The sequence below is a fragment of the Cladophialophora immunda genome, assembly GCF_000835495.1.
Source record: "Cladophialophora immunda strain CBS 83496 unplaced genomic scaffold supercont1.6, whole genome shotgun sequence".
Taxonomy (NCBI): Eukaryota; Fungi; Ascomycota; class Eurotiomycetes; order Chaetothyriales; family Herpotrichiellaceae; genus Cladophialophora; species Cladophialophora immunda.
This window is the reverse complement of record NW_015622546.1, coordinates 1,573,788-1,597,771: the sequence shown is the minus strand read 5'-3', so window position 1 is coordinate 1,597,771 and position 23,984 is coordinate 1,573,788. Positions and strand designations below refer to the sequence as shown.

At 53.2% G+C, this 23,984-nt stretch overlaps 5 protein-coding genes across 5 annotated transcripts; 3 read left to right on the top strand and 2 right to left on the bottom strand.

Moving 5' to 3' along the window:
* Window positions 1-1,187: 1,187 nt before the first annotated feature.
* Window positions 1,188-2,590, top strand: PV07_10115 (uncharacterized protein; the record flags this gene model as incomplete). The annotated part of the gene is made up of 3 exons (XM_016397422.1): window positions 1,188-1,236; window positions 1,343-2,113; window positions 2,222-2,590. 3 exons carry the CDS (start codon window positions 1,188-1,190, stop codon window positions 2,368-2,370), a joined length of 969 nt encoding a protein of 322 aa, XP_016244613.1. The 3' UTR covers window positions 2,371-2,590.
* An 8-nt stretch (window positions 2,591-2,598) lies between these two features.
* PV07_10114 (uncharacterized protein) lies at window positions 2,599-4,923 on the bottom strand (the record flags this gene model as incomplete). Its single annotated transcript, XM_016397421.1, has 1 exon — window positions 2,599-4,923. The coding sequence occupies one exon, from the start codon at window positions 4,921-4,923 to the stop codon at window positions 2,599-2,601; it is 2,325 nt and encodes a 774-aa protein (XP_016244612.1).
* Window positions 4,924-13,167: 8,244 nt separating this feature from the next.
* Window positions 13,168-15,440, bottom strand: PV07_10113 (uncharacterized protein). Its single transcript, XM_016397420.1, has 2 exons — window positions 13,953-15,440; window positions 13,168-13,860 (listed from the first exon to the last, which is right to left on the bottom strand). The coding sequence occupies exons 1-2, from the start codon at window positions 15,139-15,141 to the stop codon at window positions 13,370-13,372; spliced, it is 1,680 nt and encodes a 559-aa protein (XP_016244611.1). The 5' UTR covers window positions 15,142-15,440; the 3' UTR covers window positions 13,168-13,369.
* A 307-nt stretch (window positions 15,441-15,747) lies between these two features.
* Window positions 15,748-19,329, top strand: PV07_10112 (uncharacterized protein). The gene is made up of 3 exons (XM_016397419.1): window positions 15,748-18,038; window positions 18,091-18,303; window positions 18,361-19,329. Exons 1-3 carry the CDS (start codon window positions 16,058-16,060, stop codon window positions 19,179-19,181), a joined length of 3,015 nt encoding a protein of 1,004 aa, XP_016244610.1. The 5' UTR covers window positions 15,748-16,057; the 3' UTR covers window positions 19,182-19,329.
* A 289-nt stretch (window positions 19,330-19,618) lies between these two features.
* On the top strand, window positions 19,619-23,080 carry PV07_10111 (uncharacterized protein). Its single transcript, XM_016397418.1, has 6 exons — window positions 19,619-19,866; window positions 19,941-19,981; window positions 20,031-21,063; window positions 21,115-21,520; window positions 21,574-21,772; window positions 21,828-23,080. The coding sequence occupies exons 1-6, from the start codon at window positions 19,757-19,759 to the stop codon at window positions 22,184-22,186; spliced, it is 2,148 nt and encodes a 715-aa protein (XP_016244609.1). The 5' UTR covers window positions 19,619-19,756; the 3' UTR covers window positions 22,187-23,080.
* The last annotated feature ends 904 nt before the right edge of the window (window positions 23,081-23,984 follow it).

The window sequence follows — 23,984 nt, the reverse complement described above, 5'->3', positions numbered from 1 at the left end:
CGAGTGACGGCAAGAAGCATGCTGCATGACACTATTGGCGAGACAGGTCCGAGGACGTCAAAGCTCGTCCCTGGACATGCTATAGAACCAGCGAAAGAGTTCCTCCCTAAGAAACCAACAGCAAAAGACGACAGGCAAGTCCTCACACAGCACCAAAGAACTTCCTAACCAGAGACACTCTGTGAGCAACAACATCTCGATCTCTCTGAATACTAATACGGCGAGGAGGCTCCTTGCTTCGCCTTGGATACCGGATCTGGGATGCTTGGGGCGGTGCTCTCTCTCTACCAGGGGAATTTATCATCCATCCGGTGTCAGCGTCGATTTTTGGACATGACCGGATGCGGAAACGTCTGTGTCACCAGCAATGGGAGCGGAGCCGAGATTGTGCTGCCTTTGAGAGACGTGCAAGGACTTGATCCCTAGGTGAGCACCCCCTCGACTGTCACTGTGTCTTACAAATCTGCGGTCCTCTTCCTCTGGCACTTGGTCTTCCCAGCTTCTAGCCCTGAGTTCTGCGTCTCGGCACCCGGCACAAATGGAAGCACATCCTCGACATTAACGAGAAGCAACCTCAACTACGTTGCAACTGCCATACTCGTGTCCAAGAACGAAGCCTCTACTCTGGGGGTAAGGTCGAGAGGCATTAATTCAGGCTTCAGGCTTAGAACACGAGGGTACCAGGAACAACTCCTGGCGCCACCTCTCCAGCTTCCTAGGCCAAACTGCCCGAGGAACGTTCTCCATGTTGTAATAGTTCATCGACAAACTTATTAATGGATGGGCGGAATTCTCGCGCAAGGCAAGGGCAAAGCATAGGCAATGCCCCCCCCGCCTGAAAGCGCACTAACTCGATATAGACTGTATATTTACTTCTTCGGGGTTGGCACCGATGCTGGGCCAGGTATAGCGGAGCACGAGATGTAATTCGACACTCTCGTTATGTCTGGGGAATGCAAAGCAACAACAAAAACCTAGGCGCGGTTCCGGCCGGGTTCGTTCCGACCGGCTGAGCATGGGGGGGGGGGCCCCATCAGCTTGGGGATGAGTGGCCTTGAATACATATGTAGCGCCGGTGTCCTCGACATGATATGTTTGACTTTGCTTACCGTTGAAGCAGTGAATCAGTGAAGCGTGGACAGTCACAGCCATCTTCGATAGATTTTGCCCATCCTTCTGCAACCAAGATGATGATAGATACGCATCACCACTTTGTGCCCGACTTCTACGCCAAAGGTGAGAACTTCTCAACCAAGAGACTCGAGACTCCCTTCCCGAGTACATCCCTCACTCCTTCGTGTTGAAAGTGATCCGCTGACGAGACGCTTCCATGCTCCCCCAGCGGTGGAAGAGGCCGGAGGTGACCCGTCGGGCTGGCACGTGCCCAGCTGGAGCACGGAGGCCAGCGAGGCGTCGCTGGCGCAGAACCAGGCCACGACGGCAATCCTGTCGCTGACGGCGCCGGGGGCGGCGATCGCGCCGTCGACGGAGGGCTCGCGGGCGCTGGCGCGGCGGGCCAACGAGTTCTGCGCGCAGGTGCGCGACGCGCAGCCCGCGGCGTTCGGCTTCTTCGCGGCGCTGCCGGACCTGCTGGACACGGAGGGGGCGCTGGCCGAGGTGGCGCACGCGCTGGACACGCTGGGCGCCGACGGGGTCACGCTGTTCACGCGCTACGGCCCCGGCCCCTGCTACCTGGGCCACCGCGAGTTCGACGCCGTGTGGGCGGCGCTCGACGCCCGCGCGGCCACCGTCTTCGTCCACCCTACCCACCCGGTCGACACGCGCCGCGCCCACCCGGCCCTCCTGCAGCCCTCGGTCGACTACCCGCACGAGACGACCCGGGCGGCCATGGACCTGCTGCTGGCCGGCAACCGCCGCCGCTTCCCGCGCTGCAAGGTCATCCTCTCCCACGCCGGCGGCACCCTGCCCTGGCTCCTCCCGCGCACCATCTACTCGCGCCGCGGCCTGGCGGCGGAGCAGATTCCCGACGGCGTCACCTACGAGCAGATGATGGCCGACTTCCGCTCCTTCTACTTCGACCTCGCCCTCTCCACCTCCCACCGGGGGCTCGACCTGCTCCTGGCGGCCGTGCCGCATGACCACATCACCTACGGTAAGCACGGAGAGAACAGTTCCCCTTCCCTTGCTCTCTGTCCCACACCTTTTTCTTTCAGAAGAGGGAAAGGTTGGTGTTTTGCTGATGACGGTCTTCGTCAACCAGGCTCGGACTTTCCCTACGCCCCGTCGACAAGCATTTCCAACTTCCGGGCCGACCTGGAATCGTACCCCATGGACAAGGAGCTCAGGGAGAAGATCTATTTCCGCAATGCCCTCGCCTTGCTTCCGAGACTGCGGCAGTATTTTGAGTAGCTCAAACCGGAGCGGACGATTTGCGGCGAGCATGTAGAGTTGAAACGACGAGCAGGCTTGGTTCATTGCGATTCAGAGGAAACGAGAGTGGCGGTTCGTTCGACTTTGACGTGTCGGGCAGTGGGGATATGTCAAGTGTCCGCTTGTGAATAAGTCCTACCTGTCCAAGCCAGGGCACTGGTCCAGAATAAATCAATCCTCGAGACAATAGCTGTACCTATACTAGCTTCACCACGCAATACCGCCGTCGGTGGCGCCCGTGGTCATCGGCTGCGTCAAGTCAAAGTTGAAAATCTCGAAAAAGGCGGCATCCGAGTCCGCCGAGCTTTCCATGTCCTCGTGGCTCATAAAGGCCCCCTCCTCGGAAGCCACGACATCGGATCCTGGCACGGCAACGACATACCCCTGAGGTATATGGGCGTCACCGCGATTGTCGGGCGTAGTATCGTGCGTGACCGGCTCACAGCTCGCATGACCACGGCGACTGCTCGCGCGGCCTCGAAAGCGCATGATGTGGCCGTGTAGCTTCTGCAGCCCCTGGAGACAAGGCCCGACCGTGGGGCTGAACTTCTGGAGATACGACAGCACCTCTTGACACTTCCGCCACGCCGTGGTCATCCTCTCCCATCCGACGGCGTCGATCATCGCCGCGCACGCCATGGCGAGCAGCACCACCGCACCCGCGGTCCGGGCGTAGAACACATTGTACCACCACGCCCCCGTGGCAGACGTGATGGAGAACCGATGCAGCTGCTCGATCAGGCTGATGGAGTTGTCGACGCAGGAGATTGACAGCGACCGGACAATCGCGAGCGATACTTGAGTAAACTCCGCGTCCAGCGCGGGGTCCGAAAGCCTCGCTGACTCGTGCGCACACATGTACTGGCAATATCGTGTGAACTTCGGCCGGTAGAGTAGGACTCGCAAATGTAGGAGCCTGGAGCGTAGAACGGACGTTTGCTGCTCAAATACAGCCTCGCCGCTGCCGTTATAGGCCGGCGGGTGATGTCTCGACCAGTCGAGGTGATCTGGTAGATTCTTCTCGAGCTTCGAGATCGCGGCTTCGATATTCAAGATCGTATCGACGTTGCTGTCACTCTTTGTGTTGCTGCGAGCCGGAGCGGAAAGGTCGTAAACCTGCGACACCACGTCGGCGAGGATTTCGTACACTTTGATGGATTCAATGTAGAAATGGATCAACGAGACCCGGTCCCTCGGCTGCGTAGCAGGATCGCCGAGAAATTCGTCGTCGACAGGGATCGGTAAGGGGATCTCGGAAAACTTGTAGAGCAGCAGTGGTCTTCCCAGGGTCATGCTCACGACGGCGTCGAGCATGACACAACCGTGCCATACGCGGCGACGCATTTCGACCGCCAGCGGACTCCACTTCCTCATTCCTTCCGGAGTTTCGACGTGGAGTCCCAACCCTTGGGCCAGCCGGCACGTTATCCCGATACAGTTCCAACACCGGTTAGGCATCGGGGTGGATTGTAGATACTGGGTCATGAGCAAGAGCGTTTGGATGACGGCCAAGGAGCCATCGTCGAAAAGGTCGAGCTCCCAAAGACTTCGTGCTCTTTCGGAAAACAACTGTCCCAGCTGGCTTCTTTCTTCCGGCGGTAGATCCATGAACTGCGTGGCCAAGGCCAGCATGAGGTTCATCGCGCAGTGGAAGACAATGCTAGTCGGGCCGTAGAACTTGGAGCCAAGAAGGTCTGAAGACAGCAACTCTTCGCCTCCGGGCTGCGACGACCAGAGTCGTTCGTAGGCCGACATGAAGGTCGGTTGATGTATAAATGGATAAAGATGGTATACCCTCTCCCAATAGGTGTTGAGGACCTTGTCCATCAGAGGGCGAGGAAGCAAGGAGAGCTGGTTCAGCGTCACGCTTAGGCTAGACCGATTGTCAGCGTCGAGCCTTGACCGCGGCCCGTCGTCTATGAGCGACGGAGACGCCGCTCTCGAAGTCTCGATCGTTTTGTAGACTTGCTGCATGAAGGAGACCGCCGAAGAACTGCCATAGAACCTCTCGTTATAGCTTTGCTCCGACGGTTTGGTGTTCGAAGTGGCCCCCATCGCGTCAATCGGACTGATTGTCGGGTAGGCCGCTTGATCCGCCCTCATGCCCGCCCGTGAACTCTTGTACGTCGGCGAGAGTGCATTCATGATCTCCTCATAGACAGCAGGTGCGTTGGTGTCTGATCTCGGGGTTGGTTCCGCGGCGGCCCTTGATGCTCGGCCGTCTCTTCCCTCCAGCTCTTGAATGCGGGCGAGCAAGCTGGAGATGTATTCGTCATGGCTGCGATCCTTGTTCTGGCTCGAACTGTACCGGCAAGGTGTGCTTTGGTGGGCTCGCACAGCACACTCGTGGCAGACCGGTTTGGCCCCATCACATCGACTCTTGCGCGCTCGACATTGGTCACACGCCTGCGAAATCTTGCGACGCTTTGGGCGCTCATGCTGCGGATCCGGGCTGGCTGCTCTTCGCGCATCTCCACGGCGCGATGAATCGTTCTGATCCTGTCTGTCTGATTCGCTTTCGTGGATTTGCATTGATAATATAGCGCTTGTTCATTAATTCTCCTCGAGTCCGACCTCGATCACGCCGTAGCTCAGAATGCATAGCAATGGAAAAGGAAAGTTGGGACTCGAAAGTGCCGAGGCAACAATGCTGAACGAGTTGTGGCGAGGCGGCGGAAGCATTTCGCTTGCACTGCGCCACTTCATTTGCAGATCGGTGTCACTTCGCTCTATCAATAGCAAGTTCAACGGCGATGAACAGCGGAAGACGTTTGTAGAGGATGAAGTACAGGTTTGAAATAAGACCGCTCAATACCTTCCTGTCAAAACAGCAGGTTGCAGCTATCCAGAGCAGCTTCTGAGAGACGACTCTAACTGATCTATTTGGTATGCCAAACGAACGCAACTCAGCCGGGATCACGAGCTGACGACCACGCTCTCCTTCCCAGCCTCTTTCTTGCTCTCTGCTCTGGTCAAGAACTCCCTGATGACATTCTCCGTCAGCTTCGCCACGTTGTTGTTGTAGTCATCCCACCCCAGCGAGCAATACCAGTTTATGCTGCCTACCGAGAAGACGGCACCCCCGGCGTCGGTCTCGTAGTAGACGATGTCCGAACGGATCTCGTCCGTCTGTGTCCCCAGCGTCTTTGTGATCGGGAACATGGTGATTTCCGGGACAATGCCAAAGGCGTCCGGGTGGCCTGTACTTGTGGCGACCACCACTCCGTTCGTGGGACTCCCACAGGCGAGATCGAACGAGTCGATTTCATCCCCGCTGGCGCCGCCACCGAGGCCAAACTCCCCGATGAGCTGCTCCGGAGAGATATCCTTGAACATCCATTCCAAGTCTGGGGCGAAGCTCTTCTCGGTCCGTTTAAAGGGCACGCCGGGACCAACTCCTTCGGCGCAAAAGGAAATGCCAAACAGCCCGTGCGAAGACCGGCCCCGGCTCTTCCACAGTCCTCCTTGGGTTCCATTCAGACTCATGATCCTCTCAGGGCCGGGGAGGGTATATGTGCGGACACCTTGGTCTCCACGGCGGACTTCGAGGCGCCAGGGCCGCGCGGTGTCCAGAGCAGAAACCCAATAGAAGCCGTTACCGCCGAGATACATAATGTTCCCGCCTCGTCGGGCAAAATTTTCATAAGCATTGTAGGACTCCACGGTCGGGTATTCTGGGTGAGATCCCGTAATGACGGTGTGGTAGGGGGCCAATGCCGAAGCACCGTGGAAATGAAGGTCGTGATCGGTAACGATGTCATAAGGGATCTTCTGTCGTTCCAGAAATCCGATCATCATAGAGTCGGCGCTGAGCTCGCGAGGTCGTTCAAAAGCCCACATGACATAACCAGGCCTCAGATTGAGGATGGGCCTCTTTGCAGACGAGAAGACCGTGCCGGAGTCGTCGTTATGGACATCATAGTTCGACAGGCCTACATCGCGACGCCGCGTCAGACGATCAAAGTCTTCTGTCCGTTTGATGGCAGAGTGGTCGAAGCCTGGACCCGCGTCGATCGAGCTTGAGCGGTTCGGGTCCGAGATCTGCTCGTTTGCGTAGGCGAGGTAAGTGAACGTCGAAAGCACCAGTGCCACCTTTGCCCCAGTTGCCGCCGTGGTCTGCGGTACAGAGCGGACGATGAAAGTGATCATGTCTGATGTTTTGCCGTTCGTCGAGATTACTTCGACAGAATAGATGCCGGATCGAGCGTCCTGCGGAATCTTGATTGTGAAATCCGTCTCCCACTTCGCATCGTCCAGGTCGTCTTCGTGGAAATGGATCGCGCCGTAGCCGTATTTCGCTTTTGTCCAATCCGATTCGCCCCCATTCCAGTCGTGGCCGGTGACAGCCCTCGTGGGAGCATTGACCAGGACACCGTGGAAGTTGTTGCCCGAAACATCGAGAATGGTGTCTTCCGATATGTTACGCGAGAAGTCGTATTTGGCGATGACTTCCTTGGCAGCTCCTTTGAGGATAGAAATCGTAGGGCTGTCGATGCGTCCGTTGAAGAAGTGTGTAGCCCGTGGGAATATAGAGGTTGGGCTGTCTGCGTAGGTCGCTGCAAGTAACAGATCATCGGAAAACGGTGTCGAAGCGGCCACGGCTGGCGCGGCGAACGTGGCCTGCACCGACGAGGCAGTTGGTGCTTTCTCCACGATATACACCACTGGCTGGAGCGTAATGGAGCATTCGGCGCCTTTGATCACCACTTGCAGCTTGATCCACCTTCGTCGTGCTGGGCTGAACCCCGTCTGGACAGTTTCCACTCCGCTTCCTGTCCCGATCCACGCTTCCACGAGTCCCTTTTCGTCGATCAGCACCGCCAGTCCGGTCTTTGTGTCGGCATTCAGGTTAGAGATGATGGCTTGTGGGTGGCCCGCCTTGGGCAGATGGGCTTGAAAGTATAGTGATACTTCCACCCCTTCCATAGTAGACGGCAAACTCAGCCGCTTGACAATTGCATAAGAACCTGGTCGTGCATATTGGAACCGTCCTGGAGCCACTCCTTTTGGGATCTGGGAGATCTCCTCTAGTTGCTTCACGGGGGAATGCTCTTCTTGAACGCCCTGTACTACACGGACAGTGCGATAGGAGTACTCGGGCTCTGTGCAGGACACCTTAATGGCGACGTCGTCGCCAGGACTGGCAATCCATGGCTCCGCATATCCGGTGATTTCTGATGGATAGTCCTTGGGAGGGGTATCGATTGTACTCATATTGAAACACCACGACGAAATCGCCTCACAGGCTGCTCTTCTCTCGAGTAGTTCGGAAGGACTCTATTCGATGTATGTCCAAGACTGCCGTTTGAAGGCGCTGCACACTTGGGATATTGTTATCCGGCCCACGGAGGATGAAGATACAAAGAATATCAACGGGGTCAAGACGTGATGACCGTCTCAGACAGCCAACTTCATTTGTACTGCTCCCGTGTTAGCGATAGAGATTCGATGCTTTCAACCTTCTTCGTTCGGCCGTCTTTCCGGCTTTCAGTCCATACGTTCGCTGAGACACGGAGCATTCGACGAACTCCTGATTGACGATGGTCAGGCGCTGATCAGCGGTATCTCGGGCAGGGGATACCAATCCCATTGGTTTGAAATCAATCAAGTATCTTCTGTTGGCCAGTGACAGGGAAAGGCGTCAGGCGCCTGCTGGCGGTGATATCCACATGCGGGGTTCTGGGCTGTTCGGGCTGATAGAATGGTAAGGATATGGATTCGGACTTGGAGAATTCCAGAAGAGGCAACCAAGTTTATGCCTAGCCATGGTCACTGATTGGTTGCTGCTCTGATATTCGTCCTACAGTAGCATTGCGATCGAACCTTTTTCATACTGACTCGCCGCGCCCTGATATCAATTCATGGTCTTGGAAGATCCACTGCCTCTGGAGGTGTCCGAGCCGCAGACGACTGATTCCGGTGGTAAGTAGTGTCGGGCTGTTACCGATAAGGATCATTCTCCTGCCACCCGGTGTTGCTTTGTGCGGATAACAAAGCGTTGTCGTCAGGCGTAGCTTCTGGATAGATTTCCCTATCAGGCAAGAGAGCTTTAGAGTGGCAGTACTGTGTTATCGTTGTCGACATTTGATAAGGCTCTAGAGAGGAAATTGACGGGGCGACAGTAGCTGGACACTACCCTTCCTTATGCAAGACTGAGGAGTTGAATCTCCTTGGTTCAACGGCTGGCTTGATAGCTGTCGTCATCGAACGGGTTGTTCTCAACTCGCAAAAGAAGGGCCTAGGAGTACGAGCTGGTTTGAGGGGTTTACTTAGCCAAGTAGATCGGCACCACCAAGGGGACTAGGCTGGAAAATGGCCCTGGAGCAAGTACTCGTAATTGTTGGATAGCCCGCAGCGCCACTACCGTGTCCGTTATTACTAGGCGGTCGATCCCCCTATCCCGGGCTCTACTTAGGCTTAGCTTGGTTGTGATGTACATTTGCAATACGAGCATTTCCCAAAGTTCAACTTTGTTCGCTGCAAGAAGTATTGTGCTTCTACCAATATCTGGACATTCGTTCATTTTCGCTGTGTTTACAAACATTTCAATCGGGTATGTGGAGCGTGCATTTAGACCCTATTTTCTTGCGCATGAGGATTGTTCGTCGGACTCAAACAGGTGTATTCGTTCCTCTACCTCAAAGTCTCCGGTCTACCTTGTTCCTCCAACAGTCGGGCAGTGCATTGTCTCCCCAATTCATCCCACTGTTTCGAGCTTCCTTCATCATCCATATGCTGCCAGTGAGCTTGGACCGGGGCAACCGGATGTCTAATGTGCCCCAACAATCAACGTGTCCACATATTCCCAGTACTTCTTCGCGGACAGGCGCCTCAATTTCTTCCCCCAGACCGTCATGAACAGGAAGCTGAAGTTGCAGAACAGACAGAGGAAGGCCACGGCAATGAAACAGTTCTGCGTCCCGGTGTTCTCCAACCAGGGAGTAATCCCGTAGTTCATGCCAAAGCCCATCTATGAAAAGTCAGCGGCAGGTCACAATTTTTGTGGAAACGGCATTTTATATCCTCTGCCAGGGTCGGAAGGAGAGAGAGCACACTTACCGTGTTGCGAATGACGATAACTAGAACCACAGTCTCGCCGGCAATCTCCTTGAAGCAGTCGACATCGTACGCAAGAGAAGTGCTTCCGCCGCTCACAATGCCAAAACTCGTCATACCAAGGCCAATGATCAGCCCCATGAAGTGGATCTGGTGAGCTGCGCCCACACCCCAAAGAATGAGTCCGGCTGTTGCAAGTGTCCCGGAGAAGGTCAGAAGCCAAAGTCTGTGCTCAGGCTCACGTATGCCCCGGTTGCGTCTGGCGACTCGGATGGCGATTTCATCACCAGCCCATCCTGCCCACCACCAGGCGACGCAGCATCCGATCAGGAGCGACAAATAAGAAATTCCAACAGCCCTGGCAGAGAAGTTGTAAGGGGCAGCATTCAGAATCAACGCCATGGTGGCGTTTTGGACGTTGTACCAGCACAGTGAGGCACCGTAAAGGAAGCCGGCCCAGTCGACGTTCGGGAAGTAGAAGAACATCCAAAGTGGTCGGACCATCATGATGAACATCTGTTTCACTGAAGGTCGATCCTTGTCGAGTCTGAACAGCTGCAGCTTCTGCCAGTAGGTTCGTTTCTTTACCCGGATGGATTCGGCAATGGGAGAGACTGGCTCCTGGAGAGGCGTGCTCTTGGAGACAGTATCGGTCTTTTCCCCCAGCGTTTCCACACCGGAGGTCACCTCTGCAGCTCCTTCGTCAATGCCTTCGATGGTCTGACGGAAGTACATGGTCTCTTCCATCCCGAAGTAGATGATGACGGTGCAGACGCCGAGGATGATGGTTCCGAACCAGATGGCCGCCTCCCATCCCATGGAGTAGGTGACGAACCCGGCCAAAAAAGGGGCCAGCGCATTGGAGCCGAACACGAGCAGAGTATAAATACCCATGTAATTGCCGCGCTCGTGGGCGAAAAAGAGGTCGGAGACGGAAATTTCCCCCAGTGACTCCACTGGAGCAACAATGAGGCCCAAGAGACTGCGGTGGGCCCACCATATACTTGTAGAGGTCGTGTAAACGGTCCAGATCATAGGGCCGATCGCCAACAGACTGCTCAGGATATACACTCCTCGCCGTCCGTATGTAAGCGCCACTGGCTGCCAGAACAGACATCCCCAGCCCGCGAACAAGAATTGCTGGAGTGCTGTCAGAATGGACAACCAACCAGATATTTCGGTATGGACAAGCTTACCAGACCGGTTCCGGTATTGATATCGGCAATTGTGATGCCGGTTGCCTCACCTATGTTGGTCAAGATCGAATACTGCACGGTTGTGGACATGCCAATGCCCAGAATGTAGATGTACGCCATGGTGATGGCCCACAGCTTCCTTTTCTTGGTCCAGTTCAAGGGGTCTTCCGGGTCTGAGCTCGGGCGTGGGTTGAGGACAATGTCCTTCTTGCCAGAGTGCTCAGCGGCCTCGGTGTCGACGAGATGGATGGTCCCAGGGACCACATTGCGGTTCCCGTCTGCCATGGCCGGAGGTAGACTTCCTTTCACCTTGGCAGATGTGAGTGAAGCAGGATGAGTTGCGAGAAGTCGCTGGAATGGCGGTTTACTCGATCGACTGTGTTGCAACCTCCGGGGGGACAGATTGACATTTATTTGTTGCTTGAGGTGGTGAAGCACGAGGCTAAGGACATAGCTCTCTCACCCTTGTTAGTATACTCGAGTCTTGAACCCCGTCCCGCAGAGTCGGAAACCTATCCGCTCTGCTCTCGTGTGCCGCATTGTCCACGACCCTGGTCTATTATCAAATGCCCCATAGCTATCGGGACGACAATCAGAGCCAACTGGTCCAATGGACTTACAGAGACGTCTCATCCATCCTTCCACGTTGGGCAATCCGATAGCAACAATGGGCCCTGTGACCCCATGGCAATGCTATCATCCGTCGAACCATGCGACAGGCCAATGGCTGGCGTGTCGATCATCGCCGCACCGGCGTCGCCACGGGTCGCGAATTACCTGAACAGGCATGAGAGATAGCGCATGCGAGCACTGGTCTCATTTGAAAGCGTCTTCAGTATGCATATGCAACGCTAAAGGCTATGTTCCCGTAATTGGTCTATAGGCTGCATTCGGCCTGACTCCTATCACGGGCCGATATCCTACCGATAAACATGTCAAGAGGGCCTGACTAGCCTCCTGCGTGCGCGGCCAGCTATCATGGTGAAAGGGTCGGAGTTAGCCCCGTTTTCATCATCAGAGGAACACGCAAGAATGTTCAGACGACGCTCGCCTTCGCTGGCTGAATAGCAATCTCTCTGTCGTGTTGTTCTTCATCTTCTCGTGGGAGAAATTGGGCGGCCGTGCTAAATAACAATGGCGGCGGAACACCGGCGTCGTCTTGGTCAACCGGGGATCAAGCCGACAAGGCTCGGGCCAGCAGATCGTCGAAGGGGCTGGTGGGCTGGATCTCAGTCGCTCAAGGAATGCGGAGTCTTGTTCAACCAAAAGCCCCGTCTTTTTCAGCCTTGCGGAGCATTGCATGGAAAGTCCACCTAGGCGGCAACGCTGATCTTGAAATAATGCTGGAATATTATTTAGATCTCGTGGAGGCCTCGAATTTCTAGACTTCTCTGGTCACTTCTCCATCTTTTCACTTTACCCTGCGGCTCCCTCGGATGGCTGTTGGTCCCGTTTCTTCCTTTATCGGATTGTCCCTCCACCTCGTGCCTCTTGAGTTTTGTAGCTTCTTGCGGAAGCCGGCCGACACAAAAGTCCTAGAAGCGTAGTACTCAGCCTGAAGTGGCCCAAGGGTAGATCGTCTTCAGATTCTTTGATAATCATCACGGCGAGGGGTGATGTTGAACCTCAGGTATAGTGTTCTCGAGCTAATGGCGGCAAGAAATTCTTTACTCCAAAACAGATCAAAACGAACATTTTCAGGCTTCTATCGTCGCATGGCTTGCTTTACAGGATGAACTGGCTGCTGGAATTTCATCTGAAGATTCTTCACACTTTGTGGTGCCTCTTTGAGTATTGTGCTTTCGCTATATAACCACGTTGTCGCTTGTGAACCCTGTTTACACCATCGAGAGACAGCTCGCTGGCACGAGAAGACGTCTTGAATGTAGGACTGTGTTCCAAATGCGTGTGGTAAAGAGTAGATTTAGTCGCATTCAAGGCAAAAGGCTTCAAAGATGTGAAAGGCCAGTCGCTCATGCTGGGCTTAAAGCGTTTTTAAGCGACAGGGTACGCGGTCGTATGGAGGCGGACGCTTAAGTCTTCTCATGACGTTTAGATGATCTATTAATTCAGCTCACGGCTTCAAAAGGGCGTGCCAGGATGACAAGACCAATGTTCCGGGCGTCGAAGAGTGGATGTCGTCCCTGATAGTCCAAATTTACCGCCATCCTCCAACCTTCGGAACATTCCGGCTATATTCGCCCTTCTCCCGCTTATCTCATCATCGAAGCACTGAACCGGGCGAACATCTTAGCAATGGAGTAGCCGAGAGAATACAAATCTCTGAGGCAGTCGTGAGCGCCACAGAGAAGGACGCAGGGGCGAGATTCGGCCCAGGAAACGGAGATGGTCCCAGATGAGGGCGAAATGCAAACGCATGCGCTACGGAGGTCATCTAAGCTTACATTGACGCTTAAACTACCACCTGTGCAATACGAGTAGAGCGGCTAAGCTAGTGGGTGGATGTGATGACGGGCAATGATAAGTGGAAGCAGAGAGGGGAGCAGAAGACAAGGGATATCGTCTTGGAGCTGCCTCGCGGCGAGTGGATAAACACACAAGGCCGTGTAGATATGGCTCTTCTCAAATTGCACGGGGTTCCTGGCTGAGGAAAGTTGTATACAGGTAACTAGGCACAAGCACTGACTTGCTTGACCACGGACTCTAAGCCAGGTGTAGAACGAAGCATTCGAGAATGCTTGAATCACAATGTCCTCCGCCCGCTCTTAAGTCTTCCTTTCGTAAATATCCGCCTCCACGACCTTCTGGCTCACAGGGTAGCCAAATTGATCGGCCTTTTCTTGGCCTTGTGTTTCTTCCAAAAGAGAGACTCCAAGCTTGGCAGCCTCGTCGCTTGTGAAGGTGCCGTAATAGTCGACATCGTCGTACTCGCCGAGACCCTTGGGTGGGAACACCTTATTGAGTCCATAGTACAGCGTGAAGCTGATGGCGAGGCCTAGAGGAAAGGCGAGGTAGAACATGTCCGTGCAAGCCTTTGGCACATGCACGGTTGGATTGACGTTGGCAATGAACCCGGGTAGCTGGGGAGCCCAACCACAGATCCATGCCACAAATGCGCGCGGGTTGACGCCGTGGAAGTAATAGTAGATGCCGGATGGGGAGGGTCTGTACAGGTCCGACAATTTCATCCGGCGAGAGCGGACCAGAAAATAATCGCAGATCTGGATGCCACACATGGGTCCGAGGAAGACGGAGTCTGTCATGCACATAGTTAGCAAGCTTGTTTGAATGGTGCTTATGCTGGACAGAGGGTGGGAAATCTGCGTAGGAAGAAGAAGAGAGACATACAGGCGCCCATGACACTGATAAAAGTCCCAGCCGAGGCGAGCAGCTCCCACGGGCACATGGCAATGGAAAGGATGAGAGCCAGGTAGGAGCCTCGCCTGATGTTGAAGTACTTTGGCAACAAACCAGCCATGTCCATTCCAGCAGAAAATGCATTGTCGATAGTGTTAATTGCAAGCTGGCAGACCACTAGTCCACAGCCACCAAAGAAAGCCGCGGCTCGAGACTTAGCATTATAGTCATCATCAAGCCAACGGAGTAGCAGATCAGGTGGATTCCAGTAAGCTTGGCCGTAGAGCTTGATGGATGCTGAGCTTGTGAGACACCCAAAAAGCGGCAGGACTGTCCCCAGAGTGAGGATGGAGAACCACTGGCCAAAGATCTGGTCGCCTGGGCGGCGGGCGAAGCGAGAGTAGTCGGTTTGATTTGTGAGTCCCACTGCGATGCCCCCAATCACTGTTGTTATACCCTGCACGATTGCCCAGCCTAATTCACTGCCAGATTGTGCTGCCGCAGGCGCTGACAACAGTGGACCGCCGCCCTTTGCAGTCGACAGGACGTATATCATCATTGAAATGAGCGTGGTAACAGAGATCAAGTTCATTATGAACAGTAGCCGTCGGGTCTTCTCGGGAGGGATGTAGAGCATGGGTATCGTAATGATGTTGTAAACTATCCAGCCCGTCAATGATTTCGTCGTGGTATTGGCAGATTCGGGCAGGGTGTTCTTCATGTGTTGGAAGGAGGAGAATATGGAGCTGAGAACTGCCGTGACACAGAGGCCACCTGTCCAGGATTGTACACAGAACCAGGTTAGACTCAGAACAATCCGCTGGATGATGATGACATAGGATCCCCAGACACCCCAAATGCCACGCGACATGACGGGGAATCCAATATGCCAGGTTGCACCAATCATTCCATTACAGATCGCGACTCCAGCGATAATAAGCTTGCCGATGATAACTGCGATCATAGTCTGCCAGACAGACAGACCGACTGCAATGAGGGATGCTCCAAGCTGCCAGTTACTCAGGGCAATCTGATTGATAGCCCAGAATGAGATGTATGCCCATGTGTCCCAAAGGCGACGTGAAGGAGGGAGCGGTCGAATGTCATCGTTGATCCAAATTGAGGATTCACCCTGGAGCCGCAGGTGGAAAGAACGTGGTCTGAGATTTGGCATCTTCATCGTGGAAGGCTTGGGAGTGAAATGTGATGCCGGTCGCACAAGCAGGTAGTGTTCGAGGGAAGAAGGATCTGATGTTCGTGGACTGTCCGAGGGATGTATATAGCGACCCCGTCAGCTGGCTGCTGTGCACAAGTGGCACTAGCCTCCAGTGACAAAAAAAGCCGTTATCGTTCGCCCAAACACACGATATCGCGAAGATAGGGAACTCTCTTGAGGACCCCTTGTTAACACGAAGTAAATGTAGTTCTGGTATCGAGAGTCCCCAAAAAGCAGTCTAGATTCATGTCAGTACCAGAAATCAACGTTGTGGAGAGCAAATATCAGACACTCAAGAATACGGGGACTGCCTCGATAGTAGCCACTACCATCTAGATGCCGCCTGGCAAACCCACGGGGATGTATTCTGTCAGTTAGTTTTGTGGGGCACTGATCGCTGTCACCTATCTTAGAGAGGAGTCGACCAATGAGGAAGTATCGAAGGCTGCGGACATTGGCGACATGCCTATCTGAACCTATCAGTGGAGGTTCTTGCCACAAATGAAATAGTTAAATCGCCCAAAGATAGGTCAAGGCTGGCACGGATCAACCTTTTTTCTTCGGACATTTCTGGAGGTCGTGCTCCGGGTGCATGGAAGTCGTATTCTAGACTTGTTGGTCTTGCTTCAAACTCCATTTGAGTGAGAGGAATTGGCAACTGACAATGAAGTCTTAGTCAGGAATATGACAGAGTTGTACATGGTCTTGATGGCCTCGCCTACATATTGATGCCAAACCTCACTGCCTGGCCATATGCGTAGTCGCCCTCCTGGGACTAAACAGGATTGCCTTTGTGAGCTGTCTTCGACGATAAATTGTACACGGTACCACTCTCGATTCCTGAAGCCATCGTTATTTTCCGGACCGGTCTCACAGTTTAATGGGTTCAATCCGGGCAAAGCGAGCTCTGAGGATTGGTGTCGATGTCGGAGGCACCAATACAGATGCTGTGCTTCTTGACTTGGACGCAGTTCATCAGCCCAATCGTGGAGTGCTGGCCTGGCATAAGACACCAACGACAAGTCCCAACGTCACTGATGGGATCGAGACGGCCGTAGGGAACGTGCTGAAACAAGCCAAGGACCGGGTTTCAGAAATTTCCTGCCTCATTGTTGGGACAACACATTTCTTGAACGCGGTCATTGAACGGGATGTACACCGACTGTCGAAAGTCGCCGTCATTCGGCTGTCCAGGAGTTATACCAGAGATATCCCTCCCTTTTCGGACTTTCCTCCAGTGTTGGCTGACCTTCTTCACGGCTACCATGGGTATGTCGACGGAGGTCTCCACATTGACGGCGCCCAAGAAGCTCCGATCAACGAAGAGCAAGTGCTGAAAGAGTGTGAGGCGATTGAGAGGCTCGGGATCAACGCCGTCGTGATCTCGGGGATTTTCTCCCCCATCGACCAGCATTTCCACCAGGAGAGCCGCGTTCGCGACATAATACAAAAGCGACTAAGCAATGTCGACGTTGTTTGCTCCTCCGAAGTCTCGAATATCGGTTTATTGGAACGGGAAAACGCTTCCATCTTGAATGCATCGATTCTGAAGTTTGCGAGACGCACGATTCGTGGCTTTCGAGCTGCTATGAGGCGGCTGAAGCTCGACTGCACTCTATTCATCTCGCAGAACGACGGTACCGTCCTCGATTCCGTCTCGGCCGCAAAATTGCCAATCAAGACATTCTCTTCAGGTCCCACAAACTCTATGCGAGGAGCTGCCTATCTTGGCCTCGGGCAACTGGGACTACAGGGCGAAGAACGAACGTCGACAATTGTAATTGACGTTGGTGGTACAACAACGGATTGCGGCGTCCTTTTACCATCAGGATTTCCGCGTGCAGCTTCGGCCTACGTCAGTGTAGCAGGGGTGACAATGAACTTCCCTATGCCTCACCTGGAATCGATCGGCCTCGGGGGAGGTTCAATAATACGCGAGCGTGGAACGGATGTCTCCATCGGGCCGGATTCGGTCGGATACCAGCTGACCACTAAATCGAGGGTATTTGGCGGTGACACCTGTACAGCCACCGACGTTGCGGTTGCTGGCGGCCTTGCAGTTGGAGATCCAAAGTTGGTTGGCGACATCCAGCCTGAAATGATACAGCGCGTTCGTGCAAGGACGAAGAAGATGCTTGAGCGTGTCATCGACCGACTGAAGCTCACCCCAGCACCATTGCCGGTCCTTTTAGTTGGTGGAGGCTCTGTTATCTGTCCGCTGGAACTCGAAGGGGTGTCGCAGGTTGTGGTACCAAATTTTCATTCCGTGGCGAACGCTGTTGGAGCAGCGATATCGAGGGTTTGCGGCTCGGTGGATGCTATTTACAGCATTACAGATATGTCCTTATCCGAAGTCATAGAGGACGCAAAAGCCCAAGCTGTTGCAAAAGCCGTGAAGGGAGGAGCCGACTCAAGTACCGTGACCGTGGTTGAAATCGACACCCTGCCGATACCATACGTTTCTGGACAAATCCGCGTCCTGGTCAAAGCAGTCGGAGATCTGTCTCTTGACTATGTCGCTGACAGCAAAACCCTCCCTGAGGCGGAAGACGACGCAAGTGAAACTCTTGCCGACCAGGTCAAGGACATCTCATTGTCTTCGAAGGAAGAAATTGCCCGTGGCAAGTTCGATTTTGACGCATACCGGCCGTTGGTCAGACGAAATACGGACACTGGTGTCGATGAGTGGATTGTTTCAGAAACCGATCTGGAGTGGCTCAGTGTAGGATGCTACATCTTGGGTTGTGCTGGTGGCGGTTCACCCAAAGCTGAATTCCTCAAACTTCGGGATCAAGTCCGAGCAGGAGGCAAGGTTCGTATAATCGATAGCTCCTCCTTACGGGAGGATGCGCTCGTATACTGTGAGTCCGATGGAACACGCCTTTGCCTCTCCTGCCGCTGACAATATAATAGGGGGCGGTATGATGGGATCGCCAGCAGTGTCGATTGAGCGATTGAACTCTTCGGAATGCATAACTGCCGTGGCAGACCTGATGGAGTATCTAGGCCACAAATCATTCGATGCTGTCATGGGCTTAGAGATCGGAGGAGCCAACGGTTTAGAGCCATTGCTAATCGGCTCTTCTCAGGCGTTCAATAGACCAGTGATTGACGCAGACTGGATGGGTTTGTGCTCCGTCTGCGCACCGCACAACTATCTGTGAGTTGCTGACTCGGTATCAGGTCGAGCATATCCGACATATTGGCAAACCACAATCGCGGTCCACGAAAGTGGGCAGCTGACACCGTGCGCGATTGCATCAGGCGACGGTAAAACAATCATCATGACAAAGTCGCCTGACGATGAAATAGTTGATCGAGCCTTGCGAGCTTCTTGCTCGGAGATGGGATCTCGAGTGGGCATGGCAGCCAAGCCCACAACGACTGACCGTGTGAGATCTTATGGTGTCATCAACACTCTCTCGCTCTCTTGGCGTATTGGCAGGACCGTGGCCCGTGCCCAACAGGAGAGCACCATTCACACTGTTGCAGAACAAATTATCGACGAAGTTGGCGGCCCAACCACAGCGAAGATCCTCTTCCGAGGGAAGATAGTGGCAGTCGAACGAAGGGTTTTCAAAGGACATTCTTATGGCGAGATAACCATAGCCCAAACAGACGAAGACGAAGAGGAACAGAGTTACGAGAGAGCTGCAGTTGCTGAAGGAGGGGTGGTCAAGATCCCTTTTAAGAACGAAAACATATATGCAAAGCATATCGCCGATGACGGAACCGAAACATACCTGGCAACAGTTCCCGACCTGATCTCCGTTCTCGACACTCAATCAGGATGCGCGCTCGGGGTTCCAGAATTTCGATACGGGTTGCTTGTGACGGTACTTGGGATCACTTGCTCGCCGCGATGGTCAGACACAAAAAGAGGTTTGGAATATGGCGGACCGCAAGCATTTGGATACAACATAGATTATCGACCGTTGGGTGTGTTTGTTGAACCCAAGAGCGTTGTTATGGAATACGCAGATGCGTCGGCCTGCACAGCGTGAAGGACTTGAAAGATAGACCGTGGGTATCCGAAGACATGCCTGGTCAGTGTCTGTTGAGACAGATACCTAGATGTTCATGTGTCTGTTAGGATGCACCATCGCCACCGTTGTTCATAAGTGAGAGCTCATTTTCAATTCAAAAGCGTCCAACTTCTTCGATGACACAACGTTTGGCCGAACAGGGCATGATCCCAGGCGTGTGCATCAGACGGGATTCTCTAAGCAATAAACGTAGAAACAGCAAGCACCCTTTGCTAAGTTGACTTGTATCTGGGGCTGTCGTCTTCTAAGGAGGCACAATTAAGCGTCAGCACTAATCTTTTTATTGAACTTGCCAAGACATTTTAGTGTAGTCACGTGGCGGCCTGTCGGCTGCAGTCGTACATTTCCGCTCGGCGGTCCAGGCTCTGCATTTGAGTCCTATCATATCACATCTCATACACTCAGACAAGATAAGTCCCATCAAATGCATCTCTGAACTATGAGGGCATCCCGGGTATTTCTCCATACTCTATGATGATGCTCTACAGAGCAGCTTCCTGCTTGGGAAATGATAACTTATCGTGTTCACGACAATGTGGCAGACACCGTCCATACCGGCTTCTCTCTCGTCGGTGACATTCAATGAGACCCCTAGTGTACAAAGACCGGAGCCGATCTATTACACTCCACGTAGGAAGCAAGCGTCTGTCTACCCTCTCAGTCTCATCACTCAAAATCGACGTGATTGAGCTTTGAAGCGCTAACGGCTCATTACAGATGCTCACGATGTCACACGAAAAGGATTAAGTGCCTAGGCGGTATGCACAAGATATATCATGATGCATATGACACTGACCTGGGGGTTAGGTGTTCCGTGTAGAAACTGCACGCTTTCCGATTCGCCATGTATCTTTCCGCCGCCTCGCAAGTCACGAAATTCAGCGAGTCAGCAGGGACCTGTCTCGCCTTCTAACAGTCTCAAGGACGATCATCCAACATCAACTACTGCTGCTAATGGAGCCTCGCTATCGGTGACAGCGAAAACCGGGAGCTATAGACGTTCCGAGAAAGATTTCAGCTCACGTCGATTGGACCAAGCAAGACGAGTTTCAAGACAAACCTATCGTGCTAGTCCTTCCTGCCGCACGTTTGTTGAGCAATTTATTGCTTGGGTTGCGGTGCAGAAGCTCCAGCTTAATCCATTCGATGAGGCCTCTTTCAATCCATCATGGGCATCTCTGGGACACTTAGACTCTGGCTTGATGAACCCTGGGTTGGAGATATCAATTGACACCGAAGTATCCCATCCCTCGGCTCAATCAGAGGCAAGCCGACCAGTAAAGATTCGCATGCCGCCCTACAACCACAGCATACATCTACTTCAATGCGTTGAGTTCGCAATTGGCCACGACCAGCATTATTTTCGACGACAACACATTCGCGCCAGGGTAACGCAAATGTATCAGAATCCGGATTCCTCTCGAAGCAAAGATCGGGGTTGGCTATGCTTTTGGCTTGCCATACTTGCGGTTGGGGAGCTATACAACAGCAATGGATACACCCCCGCCGATGATGGCCTGGGATTAAGCCGGTCATCGACATCTCCCGACAAGGAACCACCCGGCGCCGAATATTATCACCAATCCGTCTCATTTCTTCAGCAGGTGGCCGAGAATCCTGACGTCTTGTACATTGAGACCTTGTGCTTGCTTGCAGTCTACGCGTTTTCAATGAACAAGATCAACACCGCCTACATGTACAATGGCCTTGGTTTGCGTGCGGCCCTTTCACTGGGCTTGCACCGAAGCTCTTTAGACTTCTTATCGGAAGGTTCGGATCTCCGTATAGCTGAAAGCGAACACCAGAGGCGGGTATTCTGGACGGTGTATTATCAGGACCTGTACGGTGGTAGCGCAACTACCTCTTCACAACAAGCTGACCCTTTGCCTAGACTTACTTCCTCCACCACAGGCCGCCCGTGGGGTATCCTGGACGATGAGATCACCACTGAATATGCCGACTCCACTCGTATCTCTGGTGACTCAATGATGGAGTTCTTTGACTCCGAAGAGTCCAATGCGCACCTGGAACTCATGCGCCTGAGAGGCCAGGCTTATTCTTCGTTGTATGGTTACGCAGGCACCGCGATCAATCCCTACTCTCATATTTCTTTGTTCGATTTTGACCTGGGAAATTCTTTATCGCAACAACACCTGGACAAGATGGATGAATTTCACCAAGGCTTAATCGCTTGGCAGCAGGAGCTCCCGGGAAAGTTGAAGCTCGCTAGGAGTTTTGAAGGGTCGGGGTTAAACCCAAGCCGAGTGACCGCGAACTTACATCTCATCTACCATCAAGTCAGTTCTCTTCACCACGAAGATCTCTTGTCATTCTTGCTGACTAGGCTTAGACCATCCTTGTACTACTCAGGCCTGTTTTAGTCAATATTCATAATGACAGCTTCGAAGTCCGGAGCAAGGAATATTCGGAGACGATCGACGCCAATCCAGGGTTAAAGTCGATGCTGCGAGCATTTTACATTGCCATCCTGGATTCTGCGCGAGAAACAGCGGGTATCTTGGAGTGGCTGCAATACCAAGGTGCACTATGTAAGTATTCTGGGTTTTCCATTTTTGAGAAAATACTGATTGGAAACACGTGCAGTCATCAATTCCTATTTTGATGCTAGCTACGCCTTTACTGCCGCCATAGCACTTTACCTTGCTAGAACCCTGCGGTCATTCACGTATCCCAACCAGGACGCTCTCCTATTTACGGACGAAGACCTGTCTGCCCTCAATACCATAGTCGGCATCCTTCGTCAGCAGAGCTTAGCGGGCAATGTACCTGCGAAACATTTCGACAGACAGCTGCGATTACTGGAGAACAACCTCCAAGCTCTGCAAACAGCTTTGGACAACCGTGTGAGCTTTGACGACCTCAATTTTGACCTCGATTATCTAGACTCCGGGATACCTTCGTTGTCGGGGAATATGAGCGCAACTCTACCGGGAGAGCCATAGTCGATGCTCCTTACATCGGAACATTTCATCATCGTGAGTTGTCTGATGTCTCCTGACTCGGATCATTATCAAGTTGACTCGATGGGATGTGAAAGACGTTCCGCGTCCCTCCTCAACATCCAGCATTGCTCTCTGGAACCGCCGCCTCGGAGCTGATGTCTCGTACCACTCACAATAACTTAAAGGGCTACATCGGCCACCTTTCTCTCTTCGACCTGACTCACAGGATCTTGCGGTAGGCAGTACGTTGCACAATTGTTTTGGCAATCAAAGTCTCCCGAACACGAGTTGTGCCATGCGATATTTCATTGTCGTACTAGGTACTCGAGGCAATAGGAGGCTGATTCCCGCCACAAGACTTAGCTTGGGGAAGTGCTTAGGGAAGTCGTCCAGTGCCTCACCAATGCTAATGCTCGTTCGCAAAGTTGGTCTTTGAGCAGTCCGTCAAGTCAGTAGCCATTCCTCTGGAGAAGTGACCAAAAGCAAAGCACCGACGATCCTGTTGGTATCTATCTCGGAGAGTGTCGAAGAAATACAAAATGCTCCGTCAAGTCGCCACTTCTACCGTCGCAAAACAAGAACATCTCCGAATCCATTTCCATTTCCAGACTTGAGCAGCCGACATTTCATCGATGGGGATGTCAAGCCATCTTGAGGCGGAAGCTGGTGTATAACCTTGCGCTCGATGTTGTAATCTGGCACCCCTTTTTAGATAGGGGTTTCCAGCTCTGCGCACTCCATTAGCTGAGAAAGGCCATTTTCCATTTCCACAAATACTCCAGGGCATATCACCGGACGCAGTATGCATTTCCCCTCTTCCCCAGAGGGCTGTCGGCGTTCCTTGACCCATGACTTCGTACGCTCGTCACATCGAAAGCCGCTTTTTGAGAGAGCCCCTTCCCACTGTGGCCAAAGACCATTCGCTCTCGCGTACTCGCTTTGAAGATAAACATTTACCGTCGAGCAAGTTCGGGCAGCATCCCACTTTCAACAATGCGAGCAGCTTGAGCCGTACCCGAGCCCTGCGCAACCATGGTCGAGGCTCTGGACTGGGCGTTTCCGGCATTTCGAAGTCGTCAACATTGCTGTCTTGCCAGCAATAGGCATAATCAACTCTTAATTCAGTCCCAACCTTTTTTTTTCACTGTGGCATCAAGACCACTCGAAGCGATCCATTTCATCGAAGAGACATCCAAGGCGGTATATAACCTGAAATTTCAGACCGGTTTTGGCACATTCTAACGGGGTCGCTGGCCGAGAGCGAGTACTTGCATATCCGCTCTCTATTCTGAGCTTCAGGAGTAGTTCGGCGCATTTTTATACCAGTCATTTTGCACGCATATCAGAAGCCTCCCTTGAACAAATGGAGAGTCGCTCGATAGGACTGAATGGTTTGTACACTGTGTTACTTTCCGATATTGCAGCGTCTTTGAGAGGCGCACGAGGCTGACTGACAAGGCTGGACCCAATAACACCACGGCTTCCATACAAGTGGTGGCGACGACGATATTGATTCGCCTAATTAGACACGAGTTCCATGCAGAACATAACGTTACATATAAGGTGGTTGGGGAGTACTCGAGTGCTATCTCGTATTCGATACATCCAAGGTAGCGAAAGAGAGTAAGCTTAGTAGTTGAGTGAGCCGGGGAAGAATCATGGGCTGCCAGGCGAATGAGGCTGAAGATTCAGGGGCCATAAGCAGCCCCAGAGCTGACTTTCCCCCGCAGACGACGCCCAATTCCCCCACCGATCAACCCGTAGTGCGACGATCTCGGTAGATTTCCGCGTCGACCAA